Here is a 24,213-nt window from a genome sequence, read left to right as displayed (position 1 = left end):
ACAGAAGAATGCTGAAAATTAGATGGGTAGATTGCGTAACTAATGAGGAGTTACTGAATTGAATTGGGGAGCACAATTTGGCTAAAAGACAGGATCGGTTGACAGGACACATTCTGAGACACCAAGGGATCACCAATTTAGTACAAGAGGGAAGTGAGTATATAAACACACAAACACACACACAAATTTCAAGCTTTCGCAACACAAGGTTGCTTCATCAGGAAAGAGGGAAGGAGAGGGAAAGATGAAAGGATTTGGGTTTTAAGGGAGAGGGTAAGGAGTCATTCCAATCCCGGGAGCGGAAAGACTTACCTTAGGGGGAAAAAAGGACAGGTATACATGCACGCACACGCACACGCACACGCACACGCACGCACACACACACACACACGCACACACACCCATCTGCACATATACAGACAAAGGCAGACATATGTAAATGCAAAGAGGTTGGGCGGAGATGTCAGCCGAGGCGGAAGTACAGAGGCAAAGATGTTGTTGAATGACAGGTGAGGTACAAGCGGCGGCAACTAGAAATTAGCAGAGGTTGAGGCCTGGTGGGTAACGGGAAGAGAGAATATATTGAAGGGCAAGTTCCCATCTCCGGAGTTCTGATAGCCTGGCGTCAGTGGGAAGTATCCAGATAACCCGGACGGTGTAACACTGCGCCAAGATGTGCTGGCCGTGCACCAAGGCATGTTTAGCCACAGGGTGATCCTCATTACCAACAAACACTGTCTGCCTGTGTCCGTTCATGCGAATGGACAGTTTGTTGCTGGTCATTCCCACATAGAAGGCTTCACAGTGTAGGCATGTCAGTTGGTAAATCACGTGGGTGCTTTCACACGTGGCTCTGCCTTTGATCGTGTACACCTTCCGGGTTACAGGACTGGAGTAGGTGGTGGTGGTGGGAGGGTGCATGGGACAGGTCTTACACCGAGGACAGTTACAAAGGTAGGAATCCCTATGAAATCCCCAAACCACCTTCCCTACCTCTGGCTCCTTTTTTCTAAAACATGTAGGAGTTTGTCAAGTATAAGTGTTTAAATTTATTCATCAGTATGATTTTCCTTTTTCTACCTCTAGTACACTGGGCACTAATTTTATATTTGTTACAAATTTGGTTTAATCAAAGGGGATCTGGAGTCCCAAATTCGCTGCCTTTGTCTTACAGTCATTGATCTGTTCTGTGAGGCAGTTAATTGCCAAACCAAGCTTAATCTCACTTTCAACATCTTTGTTTCTTATTCCTTTACGTTACTCGCCAGTGAATTAATTGAGTACCCAGCAGTAATGAGGTTTCATATGCTTGCCTGACTCCTGCCCTGCTTTCAGAAGCATCTGATATCTACCCATAAATTTTATTATGGTAGCCATGTAGACTTGTTGGTTGTACTTACTGAGACTTCATTTTAAACATTATACAAGTCTTGGATATGGTTCTTGTCAAAAGTAAGTTTTAACCTGTAGGTAGCTTTGTCCAGTTATCTTGATTTTTCCAGAAGTTCCATTTTTGGCAAGCACGCTGCCTTTGCCACAAAACCACATCACATTCACAGGTCCAACACAGATGTTTATTTGGTTTTGTTAGTTTGGCTGCTTTGTTGGCTGTCTTGACTAGTGATTTACAATTGCTCCCCATTATCTGGCTTTGGGACTCCTGTTTCTGGACAAACTCTTTGACACCTCTGAGCTGCTCTATGTTGAACCTGCTAAATTTTGTCTGTTGGACATGCACTGTGCTCCTTGGAAGACTCTTAACTTACAACTATGAGAGAAATTAATATGAATCGAGATTTGCACTTCTCAGAACTTCAGTATTTTGGACTCCCACTGCACTCTCTGTATGATAAAAACATGCTCCTCTTGGAACCCATCAGGGTTGGGTTCCAGGGACAACCAACTTTTTTATTTCCTTGGTGCTAATTTGAAGACAGGTGATTTCACAATTACATTGACTGCCTTTCTGTAAGTCCTTTTCAATTTGATTTGGTCTATGCTGAAGAGGAGAAGGACCCTCACAACCATCTGAACAGCATTTGGCAAAAACCTGGCATGCAAAGGTTCTGCACAGTGACATAGACCTGTTTACTAACTCAAAAATGAACTGCCAGAACTAAGTCCAACAATCAACACAAGATGCTAACATCACAGGTGATAGCAGCCTATAGACAGTGTTCTCTATCAACCACATAGTACTTTGCCATATCAAACAGCGATTTAACATATGGCATGCAATATTTAACACACAAGCCCAGCACTTGCTCTGTTTTCTGGAAGTACAGGGTATATATCTAATCTATGCACAGTCATAATTTATTTCACTTGCTGACATTCCAGTGCAAAATTATTTTTACAACAGTGATCTTGGTTAGCTGTCCACTTCTGAACATCTTCTGCTACAGAGCTCTTTGGAACATTCACTGATGTTAGGATTCTGTTCACATTGCAGCAATCACCTCTGATCATTTCAGTTGAAATGCTACACTGTTGAATGAGTTAAAATAAAGAGGCTGCTATTAATAAACTGTATGATAAATTGAATGCTGTGCATGAGCAAGTTTGGTGGAAATGCAGACACACTATTTGGTTATGAGATGCACAAATAAGTTCACAAATAACTTTAGCTGACCAAATGTAATACAGTAAGAAGCAAACTCAATTATATTCAGTCCTGCTGATTTTGGAAGTTACTTAAGAGTAGAAGGATGCAAGAATTTGATGGCTGCTAATGCCAGTGATAGGAAATTTTGACACACAGACTGCCAAGTTATCAATGTGACATTTTGGATTATGTGATTCAGCAGGAGAAATTTTGAAGTGTGTAATCTGCCACCATGATTATAATTTAGCTGACAATTTTAACAGAGTATACATTTATGATCAGCAGCTCACATCAAAAGTAACTGAAAAACAAGTTTGGCTTAAATGTCACAACACAGTAAGGTACTGTACATCTTTGACTTCAAAACAGATTAATGCAGAAACAAAAATGCAAGTATGAACAAATTTGTTATTGTGAAATGCCAACATTTATTACTGCCCAATCTACTACAGAAAAATGATACCAGTCAGTTTGTTCAGTTATTCTGTAATTTTTATCATGTTGTTTGTTCCCTAGCTGATGAACAAAGTCAAATTCCTGTCACTGGAGGTACATGTTTTCAGAGATTTTGTTTTTAGTTAAATAGCTTGGTATTCAGAAAGTAGACACATATGGCTGCTGCTTCTTCTACAACTTCTGAATCTTACTGTAAATAAAATGTCACAACAGGAAATTATTCAATATTGCTCTTATCTATTTTACTTTGACAAGTAGTGTACAGCTAAGAAGAACTGATTACCTGAACTATAACAGTCATTAGCTTTGCATGTGTTTGCATCCAGTCCCAACAATTAGACAAGACAGCTTGGTGAAACTGATGAGGCAGTCAACATTTAGTGCAGTTAGGAATTTATTCAGTATGTCATCTGAAGATGAAATTAAATTACTATTAGTGGTACCTGTTGTGCCACATTCAGCCACAGATGAGGCACTAATTAGGGTAACAAGTGTTTTTTCAATTACATCTTGGTAATTTTACACTAATGTACTGATAGCCTAAGAGGCATTGTCAGTGTGTAATTATCATATACTAAATAAGGAAATTCAGTGTCAAAATCATACAATTCTCAGCAGTTATACTGCTGCAGCTACATAAAACGAATACTGGAGACTGGAACTTTCTATACAATACTTCCCTGCATCCCACGCCATCCTAGACTTAACCTCCGATACTGTTGTGGCCAGCAGTCAGAAGAGTGGTTTGATGCAGTTGTATGTGCTAATCTACCTTGTGAAAAGTTCTTCACCTCAGAATAATTACTGCAACCTAGATCCCTTTGAAGCTATTTACTTTACTTTTATTCATGCCTTGGTCACCCTCTACAAGTATATATATATAATAGAGGGAAACATTCCACGTAGGAAAAATACATCTAAAAAGAAAGATGATGAGCTTACCAAACAAAAGCGCTGGCAGGTCGATAGACACACAAACAAACACAAACATACACACAAAATTCTAGCTTTCGCAACAAACTGTTGCCTCATCAGGAAAGAGGGAAGGAGAGGGAAAGACGAAAGGATGTGGGTTTTAAGGGAGAGGGTAAGGAGTCATTCCAATCCCGGGAGCGGAAAGACTTACCTTAGGGGGAAAAAAGGACAGGTATACACTCGCACACACACACATATCCATCCGCATATACACAGACACAAGCAGACATTTGTAAAGGCAAAGGAGTTTGGGCAGAGATGTCAGTCGGGGCGGATGTACAGAGGCAAAGATGATGTTGAAAGACAGGTGAGGTATGAGAGGCGGCAAATTGAAATTAGAAATTAGCGGAGATTGAGGCCTGGCGGATAGCGAGAAGAGAGGATATGCTGAAGGGAAAGTTCCCATCTCCGGAGTTCTGACAGGTTGGTGTTAGTGGGAAGTATCCAGATAAGATAACAGATTCCTTTCACGCCGATCACCTGCCGCCCTACCTAAAACCTCTTTCCTCATTACCTTAGCCAGCTTCATCCTGACCCACAACTTCTTCACTTTTGAAGGCCAGACATACCAACAATTAAAGGGAACAGCCATGGGTACCAGGATGGCCCCCTCGTACGCCAACCTATTCATGGGTCGCTTAGAGGAAGCCTTCTTGGTTACCCAGGCCTGCCAACCCGAAGTTTGGTACAGATTTATTGATGACATTTTCATGATCTGGACTCACAGTGAAGAACAACCCCAGAATTTCCTCTCCGACCTCAACTCCTTTGGTTCCCTCAGATTCACCTGGTCCTACTCCAAATCCCATGCCACTTTCCTTGACGTTGACCTCCACCTGTCCAATGGCCAGCTTCACACGTCCGTCCACATCAAACCCACCAACAAGCAACAGTACCTCCATTATGACAGCTGCCACCCATTCCACATCAAACGGTCCCTTCCCTACAGCCTAGGTCTTCGTGGCAAACGAATCTGCTCCAGTCCAGAATCCTTGAACCATTACACCAACAACCTGAAAACAGCTTTTGCATCCCGTAACTACCCTCCCAACCTAGTACAGAAGCAAATAAACAGAGCCACTTCCTCATCTCCTCAAGCCCAGAACCTCCCACAGAAGAACCCCAAAAGTGCCCCACTTGTGACAGGATACTTTCCAGGACTGGATCAGATTCTGAATGTGGCTCTCCAGCAGGGATACGACTTCCTCAAATCCTGCCCTGAAATGAGATCCATCCTTCATGAAATCCTCCCCACTCCACCAAGAGTGTCTTTCTGCCGTCCACCTAACCTTCGCAACCTCTTAGTTCATCCCTATGAAATCCCCAAACCACCTTCCCTACCCTCTGGCTCCTACCCCTGTAACCGCCCCCGGTGTAAAACCTGTCCCATGCACCCTCCCACCACCACCTATTCCAGTCCTGTAACCCGGAAGGTGTACACAATCAAAGGCAGAGCCACGTGTGAAAGCACCCACGTGATTTACCAACTGACCTGCCTACACTGTGAAGCGTTCTATGTGGGAATGACCAGTAACAAACTGTCCATTCGCATGAATGGACACAGGCAGACAGTGTTTGTTGGTAATGAGGATCACCCTGTGGCTAAACATGCCTTGGTGCACGGCCAGCACATCTTGGCACAGTGCTACACCGTCCGGGTTATCTGGATACTTCCCACTAACACCAACCTGTCAGAACTCCGGAGATGGGAACTTTCCCTTCAGCATATCCTCTCTTCTCGCTATCCGCCAGGCCTCAATCTCCGCTAATTTCTAATTTCAATTTGCCGCCTCTCATACCTCACCTGTCTTTCAACATCATCTTTGCCTCTGTACATCCGCCCCGACTGACATCTCTGCCCAAACTCTTTGCCTTTACAAATGTCTGCTTGTGTCTGTGTGTATGCGGATGGATATGTGTGTGTGTGCGAGTGTATACCTGTCCTTTTTTCCCCCTAAGGTAAGTCTTTCCGCTCCCGGGATTGGAATGACTCCTTACCCTCTCCCTTAAAACCCAAATCCTTTTGTCTTTCCCTCTCCTTCCCTCTTTCCTGACGAGGCAACCGTTGGTTGCGAAAGCTAGAGTTTTGTGTGTATGTTTGTGTTTCTATCGACCTGCCAGCGCTTTTGTTGGGTAAGTATATATATATATATATATATATATATATATATATATATATATATATATATATATATATATATATATATATATACCCTCCATTACCAAACTGATGACTATTTGGGATGCCCCGGGATGTATCTTTTCAATCAGTACCTTCTTTCAGTCAAGTTGTAGCATAAATCTCTGATTTGATTCAGTACCTCCTCATCAGTTACTCAATCTACCAATCTAATATCCAGTATTATTGTTAGCACCACATTTCAAAAGTTTCTCTTCTCTTCTTGTCTGCACTACTTACCATCCATGTTTCACTTCCATACCAGGCTACTCTCCAAACAAATACCTTCAGAAAACAGTTCCCAATGTTTAAATTGATATCACTTGTTAACAAATTCCTCTTTTTCAGAAATACTTCTCTTGCTATAGCCAGTCTACATTTTATATTCTCTAGTTCAGTCATCTTCATTGATTAACCCTAGGATGCATGGTGCCGAAAACACACATGAATGCATATGCAGGGCCTCCAAAGCCCTGCCCTAATTTAAAATTTTCCTCTTTTCGTATAATCATTCTTTGGAGTTAAATTTATTTCTGTCAAATTTATCGTCATATTGAAAGATTCCTAAGATACAGTAACATGATTTGGTATGCCTGATTAACATTTTATTAATTTTATTAAAAAATCTCTAAGAGTGAATTTGTATTAGTTACATCCATTTACATACAACATATACAAATAATTTTATTAATTCACTTATTTGTTGCAGTTTATATTATATAACATTTATTAGAACCAATTTCATCAATTAAAACATACTCATTATTCACAATATTATGCATATAGGCAATATTTTGACAAAAAATTATTATTCATTGTTCACATAAAATTGCATTTTTCTTAGTTTTCAACATGTGACAAACAAGAAGCACAAATAACACCACTATGTTCTTTACAAATGTTGGTTTTACACTTAATGCATGTCAGAGCACTTTTCCTGTGTTTATTATATGGACAATAATTGCATCTTCATCTTTTTCCTGAAACAGGTAGTTGGTTCGGAAATATGACATCTTTTTGAACACCACATCTTTGCATGGCATCAACGATTTTCTTTGGAAGATTTGGGATCTGAATACGATGTTCCATTAGTGGTCTTACCATTTCCTCTTCTAAATCTCTTAGGAACAAATGCCTTTTATCACTTCTTCCACTATGGTATGTCAAATGTTGGGCTGAAAATAAAATTTCACTGTCCATTGCTGCAACATCCATCATATTCATCCACAATGCAAATTGCCATCTTCTTGTTTGTCTCTTGCAAGTGTAATAACGAATTTTCTGGTCCATTTGATCTACTCCACCCTTCGTAGAGTTATAGAACTTTATTATATCTGGTTTCTTTTTTGCATGAGTTTCATCAATGTTTCTGTCGTGATGCATTGTGCTAATGAGAACTACAGACGCTTTCTTTTTGGGAACATAACTCACCATTGTAATGTCACCTCTAAATGCAAACAAAGAGGAATGAATCCCTCTTGAGGCAGATGGTTTCATCTCATTAGGAATTTCTGGTTGAAACTGCTTCTGAAGCATCTCTTCTGCCAGCTGCACACTAATAAAGAAGTTGTCAATAGTAATATTTTTTGATGATCCTTCAATGCTTTTAGCAAGATCTTTCACCATATTCAATCCAAGATTTTTCTGAATAGGTTCATGGGGCTTCCTTCCCGTCTAAACAATTCTGTCTAAAGCATATGCAGATCTAGCATCACAAAACCAAAATATTTTTATGCCATACTTGGCTGGTATAGAGGGCATATACTGGGTGAAGCTGCATCTTCCATGGAATGGGACTAGCTGTTCATCAACTGTGAGCGAATTATTGGAAATCATTCTATTTCTACACTTGTCAAGAAATAGTTCCCATACATAGCGAACAGCTGCAAGTTTGTCATCTGCAGATCGAGCTTCACGGTTACGCCTGTCATCAAATCTAATCATTGTCCTTATATCCTCGAATCTATTTACTGACATGGTGGCCTTATATGTAGGATTTGCCTTTCCATCCAAGAATAATTCTCTAATACAGACATTCCAACTCTTCTCAACACCAGAAAGCAGTAAAAGACAAAAAAAAATCCTCAATTTCAGCAAGCGACACGTTTTTCCATGTTTTACCACATAAAGTAGCCACTCTTCTGCCTTCAATATTTGTGCAGTTGACGATTTCCTCTAATATTTCCTTGGAGATGAAATAGTCCCAGGCATCCTTAGGTTTACAGGTTTTCAAACCACAGGCTGGACCAGGTGCCTCCTTTACGATATTATGGACAGGCGTACGAAAAGTTGCAGGAGGATCTAATTTCCAAATCGTTCCATTCCGACTAATGTATGTGGTGCCTTCTATACCTTATTGTGGTGGTCCTTCATTTTAAGACTCTGATGAAGTAATATTACCGGCAGGACTATCACCTGCTTCAATATTCACATCTGCAGGTTTGTTGGCTGATTCTTCACTACTTGTATCTTCAAAAATATTTCCTTCCTCGCAAGAATCATCTTCTTCAAACCATTGAGCCACAATACTTTCAAAATTAGCTACATTTGCACGTACTGACTCTCTGCTTTGTTTGTCGAAGCCATAGCAAAAGGCGTGTCTCTCGAACAGCAGCTTGTGCAGCACTAAATGAGTCATACTTGTAACAATATGGGCCATGTAGCAACAAATAAACTACAGTAACAATGAGGCTGACAAGAGCAGCACAAGATAACAATACTATGCAATAATAAAACATTTGATAGCAAAAAGATCAATAATACACCGACATCGCCAATATGTGAAAGTAGTGTATATTATTTTTTAGATATACTATTACTACTACAGCTACTGCTGCTGTTGGCACTCCTGTTGCTGGAAATACCACTACAGTTATTGTTGAATTAATAACTGCTCCCAAACAAATGTTGAAGACAATATAGGCTAAAGAACATTTAGAAATGTGTGAGGGCTTCTGAAGCCCTGCTTATGCATTCACGGTGTATGGGTAAACGTCTTGAATTATACAAAAAACTTAAAAAGGTATCTCGTTCAGACTTGATAGGAGGAATGTCACAGTGTTAGTGAAAGAGTACTAGTAAGCAGTTTGAAATCAAACAAAAAATTACAGAATTTTTAAAAAAATGAAGACATACAAGGGCCTCGGAGGCCCTGTATATGCATCCTAGGGTTAATAACAGCCAAACACACATCTATTACTTTCAGCGTATCATTTTCTAATTACTTCCACCACCATCGTCGTCAGCATTGTCATCTTCAACAGTTTCCCGCCTCAGGCTGGGTCTGATTGGAATGTAAGCCTCACCATCTAGTACTGTTTTCCCACCATCTTTCTGTGTTCCAGTTCTTGACTCTTTTTTTCAGTGCACTACTCCACTTCTTTCAGCCATCTGTCCCTCGGCCTCTTCGTCATTTCCTCCACACCTCCATTTCATGTATCTTCTTGGGAATTCTCTTGTTTCCCATTCTCTTTTAGTGGCCATATCATCTTGGCCTTGATGTTTCTATCCTGTTCTGCAAGGGTTCGTCTTTCACTATTTCCCTTACTTCTTCATTCTTCATTTTATCCCTCCCTGTTACTCCTATCTTAATTCTGAGGAACTTCATTTCACATGCCTGTCATCTGCTAATATCTTTTTTCTTCATTAGGCATGTTTCAGATTCATAAGTCAGTATTGGGACACAGTAAGTTCATTATATTATTTCTTTGCTTTTCTGTGGGACGTCATTGTCCCACACCAGGCTCCTAACACTTTGCAGGAATGCTTCTGCCTATCTGCCGCATTCGTTGATCTCTTTCTTATTTCTTCAATTTTCCTCCGCCAAACTTCTCAAGTATTTGACACTTTCCACCTTCTTCAGCTGTTCACAACCAATCCTTATTACATTAGCTGGACTATCTTTCTTCCCTTCAGCATCGCCTGATTTAATCTGACTGCCTTCCATTACTTTTGCTTTACTTGTACTGATGGTCTGATTCAAAGCCTTTCTTGTAATATTTCTTTTTATACTCATTGTTATTTTTTAAGTTTTTTCTCTCCCCCCCCCCCCCCCCCTTTCAGTTTTTCTACATCTCTTTTCCTCCTACTTATTAACAGCACTATTTACTTCTCTTCCTCTAATTCAACTTTATCATTCTTTCTTTCTGTCATGTTTGGCCTCCTACTGCCTCCCCCTTCATTTTTGTCTCCCCCCATCCTCTCTACAGGCGGGTCTCTCTCAACTTGACATCTGAGTGACCAGCCCTTCCTTTCTGGAAGAATCAACCCCTCCTTTCTCCCTGGGGAAGACATTACCAATTGCAAAAACTATTTAAATATTCATACTCATCTACTATCAGCATATTTTGGAATTCTGATTCCTAATGGTAAGCACTAGTCAAGCATTATATCTCCTTGAAATTTTTCAGTATTATTTCTTGTAGTTGTCATTCCTATCCCGCATCAGTGGGATAGCAGTAAGTAGCTAGTTGTGAATTTCTAGGTTGCTGTTAGTTTTATTACACTTGTCACCAGAAGTAAATTTCTGTGAACATCCACCACATCATTTCTTCTAGAGTAAGAAAGCAACTGCAATATTATCATACACAAGTAGTGTGATTCCTGTAGTACTGCAGAGATCATAATAGATACTCATTTGTCAAGTCACAAAAAAGTACCTTGCATAAAAAAGGTAAGAAGAAGCAGCCAAATCTGGAGTTGCACCTACAAATATCTCCATGAAACTTCCATTCAACTATAGAGACTAGAAGCGAACTTTTTTTTTTCTACGTTGCTATAATGCATAGTTTGATAAAAAGATTACTTGAGGTCCAATTTCACGCATTTCAGACACACCAGTAGTGCACTGAACTAACTCTGGACTTGATTTCCACAAGTGAACTACTGCTCTCAGGTGAGACAGTGTTGGTTGCTAATGGATGTTTGTGATATCCCAGATCTGCAAAAAGTTGTATGTTGTTATTAGAACTCAGAACTTGTTACCTTTAGAGCTACAGTTATCTGATCTGAGTGTTCTTTCAGTTACCTCAATTTCTGTTACTATATCAACATGTCTTGTCATATTAAACAAAACAAGTAAAACACTGTTGTTGTTGTGGTATTCAGTCCTGAGACTGGTTTGATGCAACTCTCCATGCTACTCTATCCTGTGCAAGCTTCTTCATCTCCCAGTACCTACTACAACCTACATCCTTCTGAATCTGCTTAGTGTATTCACCTCTTGGTATCCCTCTACGATTTTTACCCTCCACGCTGCCCTCCAATACTAAACTGGTGATCCCTTGATGCCTCAGAACATGTCCTACCAAGCGGTCCCTTCTTCTTGTCAAGTTGTACCACAAACTCCTCTTCTCCCCAATCCTATTCAATACTTCCTCATTAGTTATGTGATCTACCCATCTAATCTTCAGCATTCTTCTGTAGCACCACATTTCAAAAGCTTCTATTCTCTTCTTGTCCAAACTATTTATTGTCCATGTTTCACTTCCATACATGGCTACACTCCATACAAATACTTTCAGAAAAGACTTCCTGACACTTAAGTCTATACTCGATGTTAACAAATTTCTCTTCTTCAGAAACGGTTTCCTTGCCATTGCCAGTCTACATTTTATATCCTCTCTACTTAGACCATCATCAGTTATTTTGCTCCCTAAATAGCAAAACTCCTTTACTACTTTAAGTGTCTCATTTCCTAATCTAATTCCCTCAGCATCACCCGACTTAATTCGACTACATTCCATTATCCTCATTTTGCTTTTGTTGAGGTTCATCTTACATACTCCTCTCAAGACACTGTCCATTCCATTCAACTGCTCTTCCAAGTCCTTTGCTGACTCTGACAGAATTACAATGTCATCGGCAAACTTCTAAGTTTTTATTTCTTCTCCATGGATTTTAATACCTACTCCAAATTTTTCTTTTGTTTCCTTTACTGCTTGCTCAATATACAGATTGAATAACATCGGAGAGAGGCTACAACCTGTCTTACTCCCTTCCCAACCACAACCACTGCTTCCCTTTCATGTCCCTCGACTCTTATAACTGCCATCTGGTTTCTGTACAAATTGTAAAAAGCCTTTCGCTCCCTGTATTTTACCCCTGCCACCTTTAGAATTTGAAAGAGAGTATTCCAGTCAACATTGTCAAAAGCTTTCTCTAAGTCTACAAATGCTAGAAATGTAGGTTTGCCTTTCCTTAATCTTTCTTCTAAGATAAGTCGTAAGGTCAGTATTGCCTCACGTGTTCCAGTATTTCTACGGAATCCAAACTGATCTTCCCCGAGGTCAGCTTCTACTAGTTTTTCCATTCGTCTGTAAAGAATTCGTGTTAGTATTTTGCAGCTGTGGCTTATTAAACTGATTGTTCGGAAATTTTCACATCTGTCAACGCCTGCTTTCTTTGGGATTGGAATTATTATATTCTTCTTGAAGTCTGAGGGTATTTCGCCTGTTTCATACATCTTGCTCACCAGATGGTAGAGTTTTGTCAGGACAGGCTCTCCCAAGGCCGTCAGTAGTTCCAATGGAATGTTGTCTACTCCGGGGGCCTTGTTTCGACTCAGGTCTTTCAGGGCTTTGTCAAACTCTTCATGCAGTATCATATCTCCCATTTCATCTTCATCTACATCTTCTTCCATTTCCATAATATTGTCCTCAAGTACATCGCCCTTGTATAGACCCTCTATATACTCCTTCCACCTTTCTGCTTTCCCTTCTTTGCTTAGAACTGGGTTTCCATCTGAGCTCTTGATGTTCATACAAGTGGTTCTCTTATCTCCAAAGGTCTCTTTAATTTTCCTGTAGGCAGTATCTATCTTACCCCTAGTGAGATAAGCCTCTACATCCTTACATTTGTCCTCTAGCCATCCCTGCTTAGCCATTTTGCACTTCCTGTCGATCTCATTTTTGAGACGTTTGTATTCCAGTAAAACACTATGGAGAATTAAATAAAATTACCTATACTAGTTTAGGAAACATTCAACTGTTTCAAGAACTTTTTTCCACTTAACTAGAAACTTGTCCTTTCTGGCTGTTTTGGTTGTACCTATAACCTACTAAACCGTGGAACAAATTCGTAATTCAATAAATTCCTTTACGATGCTCAGAATATCTGCATAGTCCTTTTAATACAGTGGAATAAATGTTTCACAATTTCCTAGTCCTCAAAGTCAAAGAGTGACTTACAGTTTGACAGCTGAATGGGATCTTGCAGTCATGAGTTGGAGAATGAAGAATTTAGTGCACAATTGTCTGCTTCAAATAATTAGTAGGTAGAATGTGAAAGTCCTTTTCATGTATTGTTTCCTAAAATCCTACATAACAATGGCAGTGAGTAAAATTTCATTTCGTAAACACCAATATTGCAAATCTCAATTTGTAGAAGGTGTTGGGAATGAGGATGAGAAGTGAGAACAGAAATGTATATAGGAGTACAAATAAAAAAGTAAAGGCTCTATAGATCTAGAGGAGGAGGAGGAGATTAGTGTTTAACATCCCATCGACAACGAGGTCATTAGAGACGGAGCGCAAGCTCGGTGAGGAAAGGATGGGGAAGGAAATCAGCCGTGCCCTTTCACAGGAACCATCCCGGCATTTTCCTGAAGCGATTTAGGGAAATCACGGAAAACCTAAATCAGGATGGCCGGAGACGGGATTGAACCGTCATCCTCCCGAATGCGAGTCCAGTGTGCTAACCACTGCGCCACCTCGCTCGGTACAGATCTAGAAATTTGCCTTCAGTCCACATTTCTTTATAAAAGAATCAAGAAAGTTTTCTCACAAATTTTGGTTAAGGTGTTTCTGCATACCATAATTGCACAAATCTGGCACAGGAGAAGAATGGTGAGCTGTAAAAGTGTGCTTTCCAGTTTCAACATTGAGAAGGGAAGGTACAGACCAGGCTGTTCCAGCTTGAGTGTTCACCTAAGGGAAGCCAGTAGCCACTGGCAGCAGCGGGCAAACAGCTGGTGCAAAGGCGTTCAGGCTGCAGCCTGTGTGTTCATGCTGCCCCGACTGAGCACCCACCGGTACAGGTAGTGAAATGGATCGTGCATGCACAGAGCAATTCTACCTGGCCTGTAGCCTATGCTAACTGCCCCTGCTTGCAGCTGAGCTGACAGATACTAGCAGGAGTTCGTGGCACATGAGCAGCGTTGGAAAACTCTGGTGTAGACTACTTCACTGTAGTGCACCTGGAACCCTTCTTGTTCTCTTTAATGGTTCGCAAGGGGTTTTTTCCTCACTAACCAAAAGGTGGCAAGGTTCTATGCACAGTTGTCTTAAATCCTCAGAGCAGTGCCTGCCTGTCACTTGCAGCAACTGACACCAATAGTTCCACCCCTCTAAAGGATATAGTGATCTGAAGATTCCAGTATGGATGGAACCTGTCAGAGTAGATGGCATTAGTATTGTGATCTGCCCCATCTCAAATATGTCTTGGCATTCCAAAGCAAACAGTTTACCCATAAACTGGAAAATGATCACTTGAGTGAAGGTCATCTACTAACTCCCCATGAGCAGACTGTGACCCTGAAGTACACACTACATTAAGAAGGCATACATTTTCTGAACAAAATTTGCCTTCAATTACTCAGTTCCTTGGGTAAGCAAACTTATGGTCTCAAGGACCACAACATCCGCTGAACTCCCCAAATGGGAGAAATGGTGTGGACCAGCTTTATTGTCACCTCACTACTCCTGCAGCAATAAATAAATTGAGTATGTTACAAAGAGAGGCACTTGCAATTGTATTTCAACTGCCTGTAGGGTGTGTGTTGTTGTTGTTGAACAGTACCACAGAAATTTTTGTTGTCTGTTTAAGGGTGTCATTTCCACATAACACAGAGTTTGGCAGAATGCAACAATGAAGGAAACAGTTGTACTTGAGATATTGGTGCTGGTTACTAGCAGTTTTTATGAAGACTTCCACACATAAATAGGGAAATGAAAGTGAGACCTTTTTAAATTATAGCTGGCATTGTAAATGACATTTCATTATCAAGTTAATAAAAATTAAGAGAAAATTGGTGCTATTATTTACAATGTTGTTATGATATGCTTCAGTAGTAGTCTCCATATCAATCACAGACAGCATGAAAGTTGTGTAAACTGTGACTGGTCAGAGAATACTGAGAAATAAAGAACTTTCAAGGTCTTCTTCAGATGAATGTTGAATATAATGAAAAAGAAAATCAATTACTTAGTTTTATAGTGTTTATTTATTTGTATTGGAATGTACAATGAAAAGCATATTATTCAACAGGCATCAAAGAGGACTGGAAAAATAATGAAATGAACGAATAGTGAAAATTACTCTCTTTACTAAATAACAATTACAAAATTTTATGTTGAAAACTGAAAGTAAATATGAAGTACTAAATTTTACAAATTTATTTAACTTTTAATTAAAGATTACATGGTAGCCTTGCATACCAATCTGTTCTTCTCAGCTGAACTACTCCAAGTTCTACAAGATGGAAACTATTACCTACTATGCCTCATTAGCTATCCAACTGGCCATCACAGGCATTCATCAGCTAACAGGGCGTATGTCAACAACCCTCCACATGAACTTGTAATTGCACCAAATAAACAGAAGAGACCACATAACTGTCAAAAGCATCAATTACATTAACCCTATCATATTTGATGGGACACATGCTCTACTAATGCATTATACAGCTATGAGCACTTGAATGTCTATGTCCAGTCTCTGTCTCATTCTAACACATAAAGAGAAACTTTTGAAACTTGGAGAAAAATACTGCACACCTTTGGCTGGATATATAGAGTGTCGTACACAATCAAACGGGCTGGTGTATGTTTATAGCTGGCATTGTGCATCTGTTCTACACAAATTAAGTGAAATCACCATCTTCTCAATTCTGGTAAAGCCTCTCAACAAACAAAACTTTAACTTTAAAAATTCTAGATTCAAATGAAAATGTGGATTTAGTTAAGCTCATGGGAAACATGGGTATCACCATACCGAGTCGTGTGTGTGTGTGTGTGTGTGTGTGTGTGTGTGTGGGTGGGTGTGTGGGTGGGGGGGGGGGGAGAGAGAGAGAGAGAGAGAGAGAGAGAGAGAGAGAGAGAGAGAGAGAGAGAGAGAGAGATCTATTGTTGACGAAGGCCTTAATGGCTGAAAGCTTTAATTGTAAGAGTCTTTTTGTTGTGCCTCTCCGCTATATGATGAGAGGCAACTTTCCTTTTCATAATGTTGGTACCAACATACTGGTTTTTTAAACTGATTACCATAATTTTTTGTCAGTGAAACTGTAATACTGATCACAAAAGAAGACAGTTTTTCATCTTTTATTTATAAAATGTGTGTAAAATCAGTTTTAAATATTGTCGCAGAAGAAGCTGAGTAGCACAGTCACTGTAGTGTACACCTTCTACTACGTGACAATATGAAAGGGTTAATAAAACAGTGGGTCACATTTGTAACTAAGATTGTGATTACCAGCCAGCTCTGTATCCCTAATGGGGGGAAGGGGTTGTTTATTGCCCATTTCTGGATTCATCATGGGCTCTACGAACAACATCCTTAAATGCTGTGTATCTCAAATACAGACAGTTGCATGTCTAAAGCTCATGACTTCTATAAATTTCTTTTTAATTTAATTTCCATAGTAAGCGACATCTACTGATAGCCATCTGATTGTCATGTACACTGAAGAGCCAAAGAAACTGGCAAACCTGCCTATTATTGTGTAGGGCCGCTGCTAGCACGCAGAAGTGCCGCAACACGATGTGGCAAGGACTCAACTAATGTCTAAGTAGTGCTGAAGGGAATTGACACCATGAATCCTGCAGGGTTGTCCATAAATCCATAAGAGTACGAATGGCTGAAAATCTCTTCTGAACAGCACATTGCAAGGCATCCCAGATATGCTCAATAATGTTCATGTCTGGGGAGTTTGGAAGCCATCGGAAGTGTTTAAACTCAGAACAGTGTTCCTGGAGCCACTCTGTAGCAATTCTGGAAGTGTGTGGGTGTCGCACTGTCCTGCTGGAATTGCCCGAGTCTGTCAGAATACGCAATGGACATGAATGGGCGCAGGCAACCAGACAGAATGCTTACATACATGTCACCTGTCACAGTCATATCTAGATGTATCAGGGGTCCCATGTCACTCCAACTGCACACTGCACACACCACACACCGTTAGAGAGCCTCTACCACTTTGAACAGTCCCCTGCTGACATGCAGGGCCCATGGATTCATGAGGTTGTCTCCATACCCGTACATGTCCATTCGTTCGATACAATTTGAAACGAGACTTGTCTGACCAAGCAACATGTTTCCAATCATCAACAGTCCAATGTCGGTTTTGACAGGCTCAGGCGAGGCGTAAAGCTTTGTGTCGTGCAGTCATCAAGGATATACGAGAGGGTCATTGGCTCTGAAAGCCCATATCGATGGTGTTTCATTGAATGGTACGCACGCTGACACTTGTTGATGGCCCAGCAATGAAATCTGCTGCAATTTGCGGAAAGGTTGCACTTCTGTCACACTGAAGGATTCTCTTTAGTCATCATTTGTCTCATTCTTGCAAGATCTTTTTCCGGCCACAGCAATGTCAGGGGATATGACGTTTTACTGGATTCCTGATATTCACGGTACACTTGTTAAATGGTCATATAGGAAAATTCCCACTTCATCGCTACCTCAGAGATGCTGTGTCCCATCGCTCGTGCGCCAACTATAACACCACATTCAAAGTCATTTAAATCTTGATAAACTGCCTTTGTAGCAGCAGTAACTGATCTAAGAATTGTGCCAGACACTTGTTGTCTTATATAGGCATTGTTAACTGCAGCACCGTATTCTGCCTGTTACATATCTATGTATTTGAATATGCATGCCTATACCAGTTTCTTTGGTGCATCGGTGTATGTGCCCAAATCCCAGTAAGTGGTTTGGAGTACCCACTTCGCATCTTTTAGTTCTGTCTTACACACCTTCTAGAGTCTCAACATATCAAGAATGCTGTGCTTATACAGGTATAGGCCTCTCTACTACACAGCCCACATTTGATATTCCAGCAGAATAATGTCTGGACCAATTCTAATTTCATTACTAAAAACTGTTGCCTCAATAGTGCTCTTTGCTTGACCTACTTATTCTCCTGATACATTAATTACTGAATGTGAGTAGAACTTGCTTTCCAGAGACTATGGTCTTCGCAACATCAATGAGTACTGGCCGTATCAGGTCCGAAGCCTCTTCCCTATAATATCGCCTCACATGCAAGTTCATGCTAGTGTGCTGGAATTTTCATTCACAACTAAATTTCTCATCACATGGCATGTAAACTATTTAAATAAAGGGAGTAGCCATTTTACTTCATTTGCCCTTGATCAGTTATTTTCATGAACTCCAATGTTCATAAATAAAAGTGTAATATGACTTTCAAGTTGCCCAACTGCAAGTCAGTAGAGATGTTCTCTCTCACTGTATATAAGCTACTACCTTTCTACACTTCATTTCCACATATCCATGCTATATACCCAATTTTCAAATGAAATGTTCATGAGTTTTTCACAACAATTTTCTCAGTTTTTTTTCCTACCTTGCCAAAAACTTACACTACATACTTAAATATTGGCCGAAATATTTATCATACAGCTAAAATTTTCTTAAGTAAAGCAAAAAGCCCCTCTTCATGAATAAAAAAGGTTTTTTTTACCTTTGTTATGGCTGTTTCAACGTCAGATACACGTGTCAACAACCGGTCCCTTTCAGCAGTAATAGAAGCAATTTCATTGTTCAGATTTAGCATCTTTGCTTCACTGAGAGCCACCGTAGCCTCTGTACTGCTCTTTGCCTTGACCAATTCACATTCCATTTCAGAGCATCTAGTCTGATAACCCTGTGCTAGTTCCAGAGCTCTTGAAAGTTCTCTCTCCACAGACTTCACTTTCTGTAAGAGACAAAATGTATAACAGAAGAAATAATAATAATAATAATAATAAGCAAACAAATAAATATAGTATGTAAAGGTAGTTGAAATACCACAATGGAAACATTTGTTGAAAATAACTACTAACTATCCAGAGGCAAAGTGTTTTAATCAGAAATAATAGAAATTTAAGGTATTGGCACTACAGCAGAATAATGATTTGACATTTCAGAAAGGGTTGTACTTAGAAATCAAGCCTATCACTGTCACTAAAGAAGCAGAAAATGGTGCATATGCAAAATAAATGTCATCTGCAAACAGCTGTAATCAGCTGGAGAGGCACCTGCATCACATTGAAGGAAATGATGAGATTCCTACTCATTAGGAGGCGAAAAAATTCTTTTTTCACTTGCTAAAATGAAGAGGAAGATTGGGATATCATAAATAACATTAAAAAAAAGTTTTTTAGTATCATGATTTTCCGCTTCTTAAGGTTGAAGCACACTTTTGTGTCCCTTTTTGACAACAACTACATTTGATTTTGGACTGTTTACACACTTTTCTAGACAGACATGTAGGGCTGAAGTTGTAGCAGTATCTGTGGCAATTTTTGTAGCAAATATATAAACATCCTTTTAAACAATGGAAACTCCATGTACAAATCATAACATGTAGGCTTCCATGGCCGGTGTCTTCATTAATTAAAACCTCCGGGCTAAGAGGCCGTGGTTGAACAGTAAAAATTCTTCCTCTTGACATTTTGTTGCCAACTGTGGGCAACATCTACCGAGATGTGCCAACGACTGGCTGCTAGGCCGTGGAGGTCCCTTTCACATAGAACGCATAGAGGGCGCCACAACTTGTCACATGTTGTCGACAGTGAAACTATCTTTGATTACTGTCATTACTCTCGATCAAAGGTAATCGATTGTCAGCAGTTAGATAAGATATGGTGGTTGACTTTGTAGCAAAGATGTGACAACCGATTACCTTTGATCAAGAGTAATGGCGTTAGTCAGAGATAGTTTCACTGTCAACTGCATGTAACGAATGGTGGCACCCTTTATGCGCTCTATATAAACAGGACCTCCACAGTCTAGCAGCCAGTCGTTGACTCACCTCTGAAGATGTTGCCCACAGTTGGCAACGAAACATCACGAGGAAGAATTTCTGCTGTTCAACCACAGCTTCTTAGCCTGGAAGTGTTATTTAATGAACCACTTAGGAATAACAACAATGTAGGGAAATACAGATTGCTACTTACTGTAAAGGAGATGCATTAAGTTGCAGACAAGCACAATTAAAAGACATTCACACAAAGCTTCCAGCTACAACCTTCATCAGCAGAAGAGAAACAGAGACACACACACACCAGTCATACAACAAACAAAGAAGCACTCCTCACGCACACATGACCACCAACTCCAGCAGCTGAGGCCAGAATGCCAGGACTGAACTGCCAGAGTTGCGTTTGTGTGCGTGTGGAGTGCTTGCTTGTGTGTATGAATGATATGTGTTTCTCTTTTGCTGATGAAGGCTGCAGGTGAAATCTTTGTATGAGTGTCTTGTTACTGTTACTGTCTGGAACTTAACATGTCTTTTTTACGGTAAGTAGCAATCTATCTTTTCCTACATTATAAATATTCTTTTAATTACTTCAGAACCTTTCTCTTGCTATGATGTTACACTTACTTATGTTCTAGGCATATTTCTAAAAATAAGTCACGGATTACACAAGGAATAAAGTTGTCATGTGGGACAAAAACGAAACTGTATCTACTATCTAGGAAAAGCTCTGATGTTAGCACTGTAATGCATTACATAAAATACTGTAAAATACTGAAGCAAGAAATTCAGAAATCTAAGCAGTTTTATTATGAGAGAAGGATAATGAAGTCAGGCAACAAAATGGAAACTATATGGATTGTAGTGAAGACAGAGACAGATGGGCCAGAGAGGAAGATGAACAGAGAGCTCTAAAAATAAATGAAACATTGGTAAGAAGGGCATGTAGTGTTGCAAACCCATTAAACAAGTATTTTGTTTCCATTACTGGTAGCCTGGGATCATCAAGTTCAGTAAAGAGTGCAATAGAATACCTGAGATCACTCTCTGTAAATAACTCTAGTAAAATGGAAATGACACTCACTTCTCCCAAAGATGTAGCATCCTTCATAAAATCTTTAAACTCAAAGTATTCTGACGGTTATGACAACATATCAACAAAGGTAGTTAAAGAGTGTTCATGTGAGTTGAGTTTTTGCTTAAGTTGTGTGTGTAATCAATCTCCTATCAGTGGAACATTTCCAGACTGACTAAAAGTATGCTGAAGTTAAGCCCCTTTAAAAGAAGGGAGATAAAGAGGTACCACCAAACTATCAACCCAATTTACATTTCTCACTTTTTCAAAAATAATTGAAAGGTTGTGTTCAAGTATCTTCTTAAGCATCTGACTGCATATAATATATTGTCCAAATCACAGTTAGGCTTTCTTAAGGGTTCCGCTATAGAGAAGGGCATTTTCACATACAGTGAGAATGTACTTAATTCATTAGATAACAAATTAGAGGCTACTGGCATTTTCTGTGATCTGTCAAAGGCCTTCATGTGGATTACAGCATTCTCTTAAGTAAATTAAATTGTTATGGTGTTGCAGGCTCACAGTGCTGCAAATGGTTTAAGTCTTACCTAACTACCAGAAAAAAAGGATGTGTCATGAAACGCCTGTGGAGTAAGCATTCAGTCTTCATCTTACTGGGAATAAATTACATGTGGTGTTCCTCAAGGTTACATCTTAGGTCCACTGCTTTTTCTTGTGTACATAAATGACGTCTCGTCTGTTATACTGGCAGATGCTAAGTCTGTTTTATAATTGTGTAGGCTTCTGCGGCCAGAGTCAGTCGACATAAAAGTTTTCTGGGTATGATAGCGTGCCATAATGTATAAAACTACTGCTGCTGGAGAAAAACCAACGTTTCGGCTGCTGCAACCATGGCCGAAACATTGATTTTTCTCCAGCAGCAGTAGTTTTATACATTATGATACAGTACCACACCCAGAAAACTTTTATGCCGACTAAGTTTGTTTTGTTTGCACAGGATACAACATTGCAATAAATGGCAAGTCAAGTACAGATGGCTGTTAATCAAATTATCACTGACATTAATAAGTCGTTTAAAGCTAATTCACTGTCATTAAATTCTGAAAAGACCCACTATATGCAGTTCAGAACCTGTAAGAGATTTCCTTCCAGCACATACATAGCATATGAAGATGTGCAGATCAAAGAGGCTGACAGTGTTTAATTTCTGGTATTACAGCTCAATAATAAACTCAGTTAGGAACAGTATACGACAGAATTTCTGAAGTACCTAAACAAGTCTGTATTTGCAATGTGATTGATGTCAAATGTAGGAGATATAAATATAATATATTAAAAAACCTGTGTACTTTGCTTACTTTCATTTCATTATGCCATACAGGATCATATTCTGCGATAACTGATCAAACCGAGCAAAAGTTTTTCGAGTGCAAAAGTGTATCATAATACTCATTTGTGGTGTAAATTCAAGAACATTATGCAGAAACCTGATCAAGGAACTGTGTATTCTAGACACTGCTTCTCAGTGTATTTATTTCTTATTGAAATTTGTTGCAAATAATACGTCTATTTCCAACCAATTGCTCAATACGTAGTACCAGTACTCAACAATGGAAAATTCAGGATTGATAGCAACAATATTACGAAAAGGATAGTTGTTATTTACCATATAGTGGAGATGCTGAGTCACAGATAGGCACAACAAAATGACTTGTCAGAAAGTAAGCTGCCAGCCAACAAGACCTTCATCGGAAATCCCCAGGAGAGATCACGTTAATACCTTGCAATACTGCCTCTGGCCTTCACAATGGCCCCATTTAGACAAGAAACAGTGTTCACAAGTTTATTCAGGTACGCCACAGCCAGCTGATGCCAATCATTAATGAATAGATCCCATCAAGTTACTAAATTGTGAAATTGTTGATTGCTACATTTCATCTACTTTTCCTAATACTTCAAACATTTTCTTTGTGATTAAGTTAAGATGATTCAGAAGGACAGGCATTGTGCACTAGGGAGTACAGGTGTTTGTCAATACATGAAAGTATGCTGACAGTCCTTGCGAACACAGCTATTGTAAGCTTGGTAGACACGAACCTCTGCAGCATACTCATCAATGAAGATGTAGAAGAACGGGCCAACACTCTGTTACCGAGAACGTCAAAATAAATATTCCAGTTCATCTTTGTGATAACCTGAATGAATTGGCTGACCCACTTCATGGTGCAAAAAGTATCTCCAGAACCCCACAGAACTACCTGCAGGATTAAAATACCCTTCGCACAATGCAGGTTAAACGCCTCATATGGCTATCTGTGCACTAGACACCTTGCATCATTTGAAAAGAGACAAAATGGTGACTCATTGCACCACACACTATGTTTCTCTGCTGATCAGTTGTTTGGGCCACTGAAGATGGGCACCTTTATGTGCCGCTATGGGTGATAGACTTTTGTGAGGAACCTAACTCTAGATGTCCAGTGCTTGCATTCCCTCAGAAACTTGTTTAGATCGACCCGAATTCCGCAACAGTAGCAATTCCTGTCAGGTTCGAAACCAACTGTCATTGACAAGGTGTGATACTCGTCTCCAGTCCCAGTCAGCCAGGGTTTTTTTATGGCCACTGTTCTTAAGCTGTGCTACGTGGCTGCAAGTACACTAATCATCATATGTATTTTGAACAGTCCACATTGATACATCAACAAATTTGGCAACTTCATTCGTGAAGTGTGCATGGGCTCATTCAAATACAATAGTTTCTTTCTGCTATTCTGTCAAGTCTCTATGTTTACCCATCTTACTGCACAGATACCACACCACTTCACTGCCACAACTTATGTCAGTGGCAGAAGATCACGCAACCAACTGGTAGAAGTCGTACATCATTTATGGTGCTACAAAGGGAGCTGCGTGACTAATATTTAATCCGGCAAGCTGATCAATGCCTTAAGTTATATAACAATTTGCATCGGTTGGACTTGACGGAA

At 39.8% G+C, this 24,213-nt stretch overlaps 1 protein-coding gene across 6 annotated transcripts in view; it reads right to left on the bottom strand.

The window, feature by feature from the left end:
* Window positions 1-24,213, bottom strand: part of LOC126187852 (uncharacterized) — a 240,019-nt gene that overhangs the window by 101,353 nt on the left and 114,453 nt on the right. For all 6 annotated transcript variants that reach the window (XM_049929171.1, XM_049929214.1, XM_049929197.1 and 3 more), the window contains one exon: window positions 18,913-19,146. In XM_049929171.1, the coding sequence (XP_049785128.1) occupies window positions 18,913-19,146 (234 nt within the window). The remainder of the gene's footprint in view (window positions 1-18,912; window positions 19,147-24,213) is intronic.

Source organism: Schistocerca cancellata, chromosome 1, assembly GCF_023864275.1.
Source record: "Schistocerca cancellata isolate TAMUIC-IGC-003103 chromosome 1, iqSchCanc2.1, whole genome shotgun sequence".
In the NCBI taxonomy this organism is placed as follows: Eukaryota; Metazoa; Arthropoda; class Insecta; order Orthoptera; family Acrididae; genus Schistocerca; species Schistocerca cancellata.
This window is presented reverse-complemented; position numbering and strand designations above follow the sequence as displayed.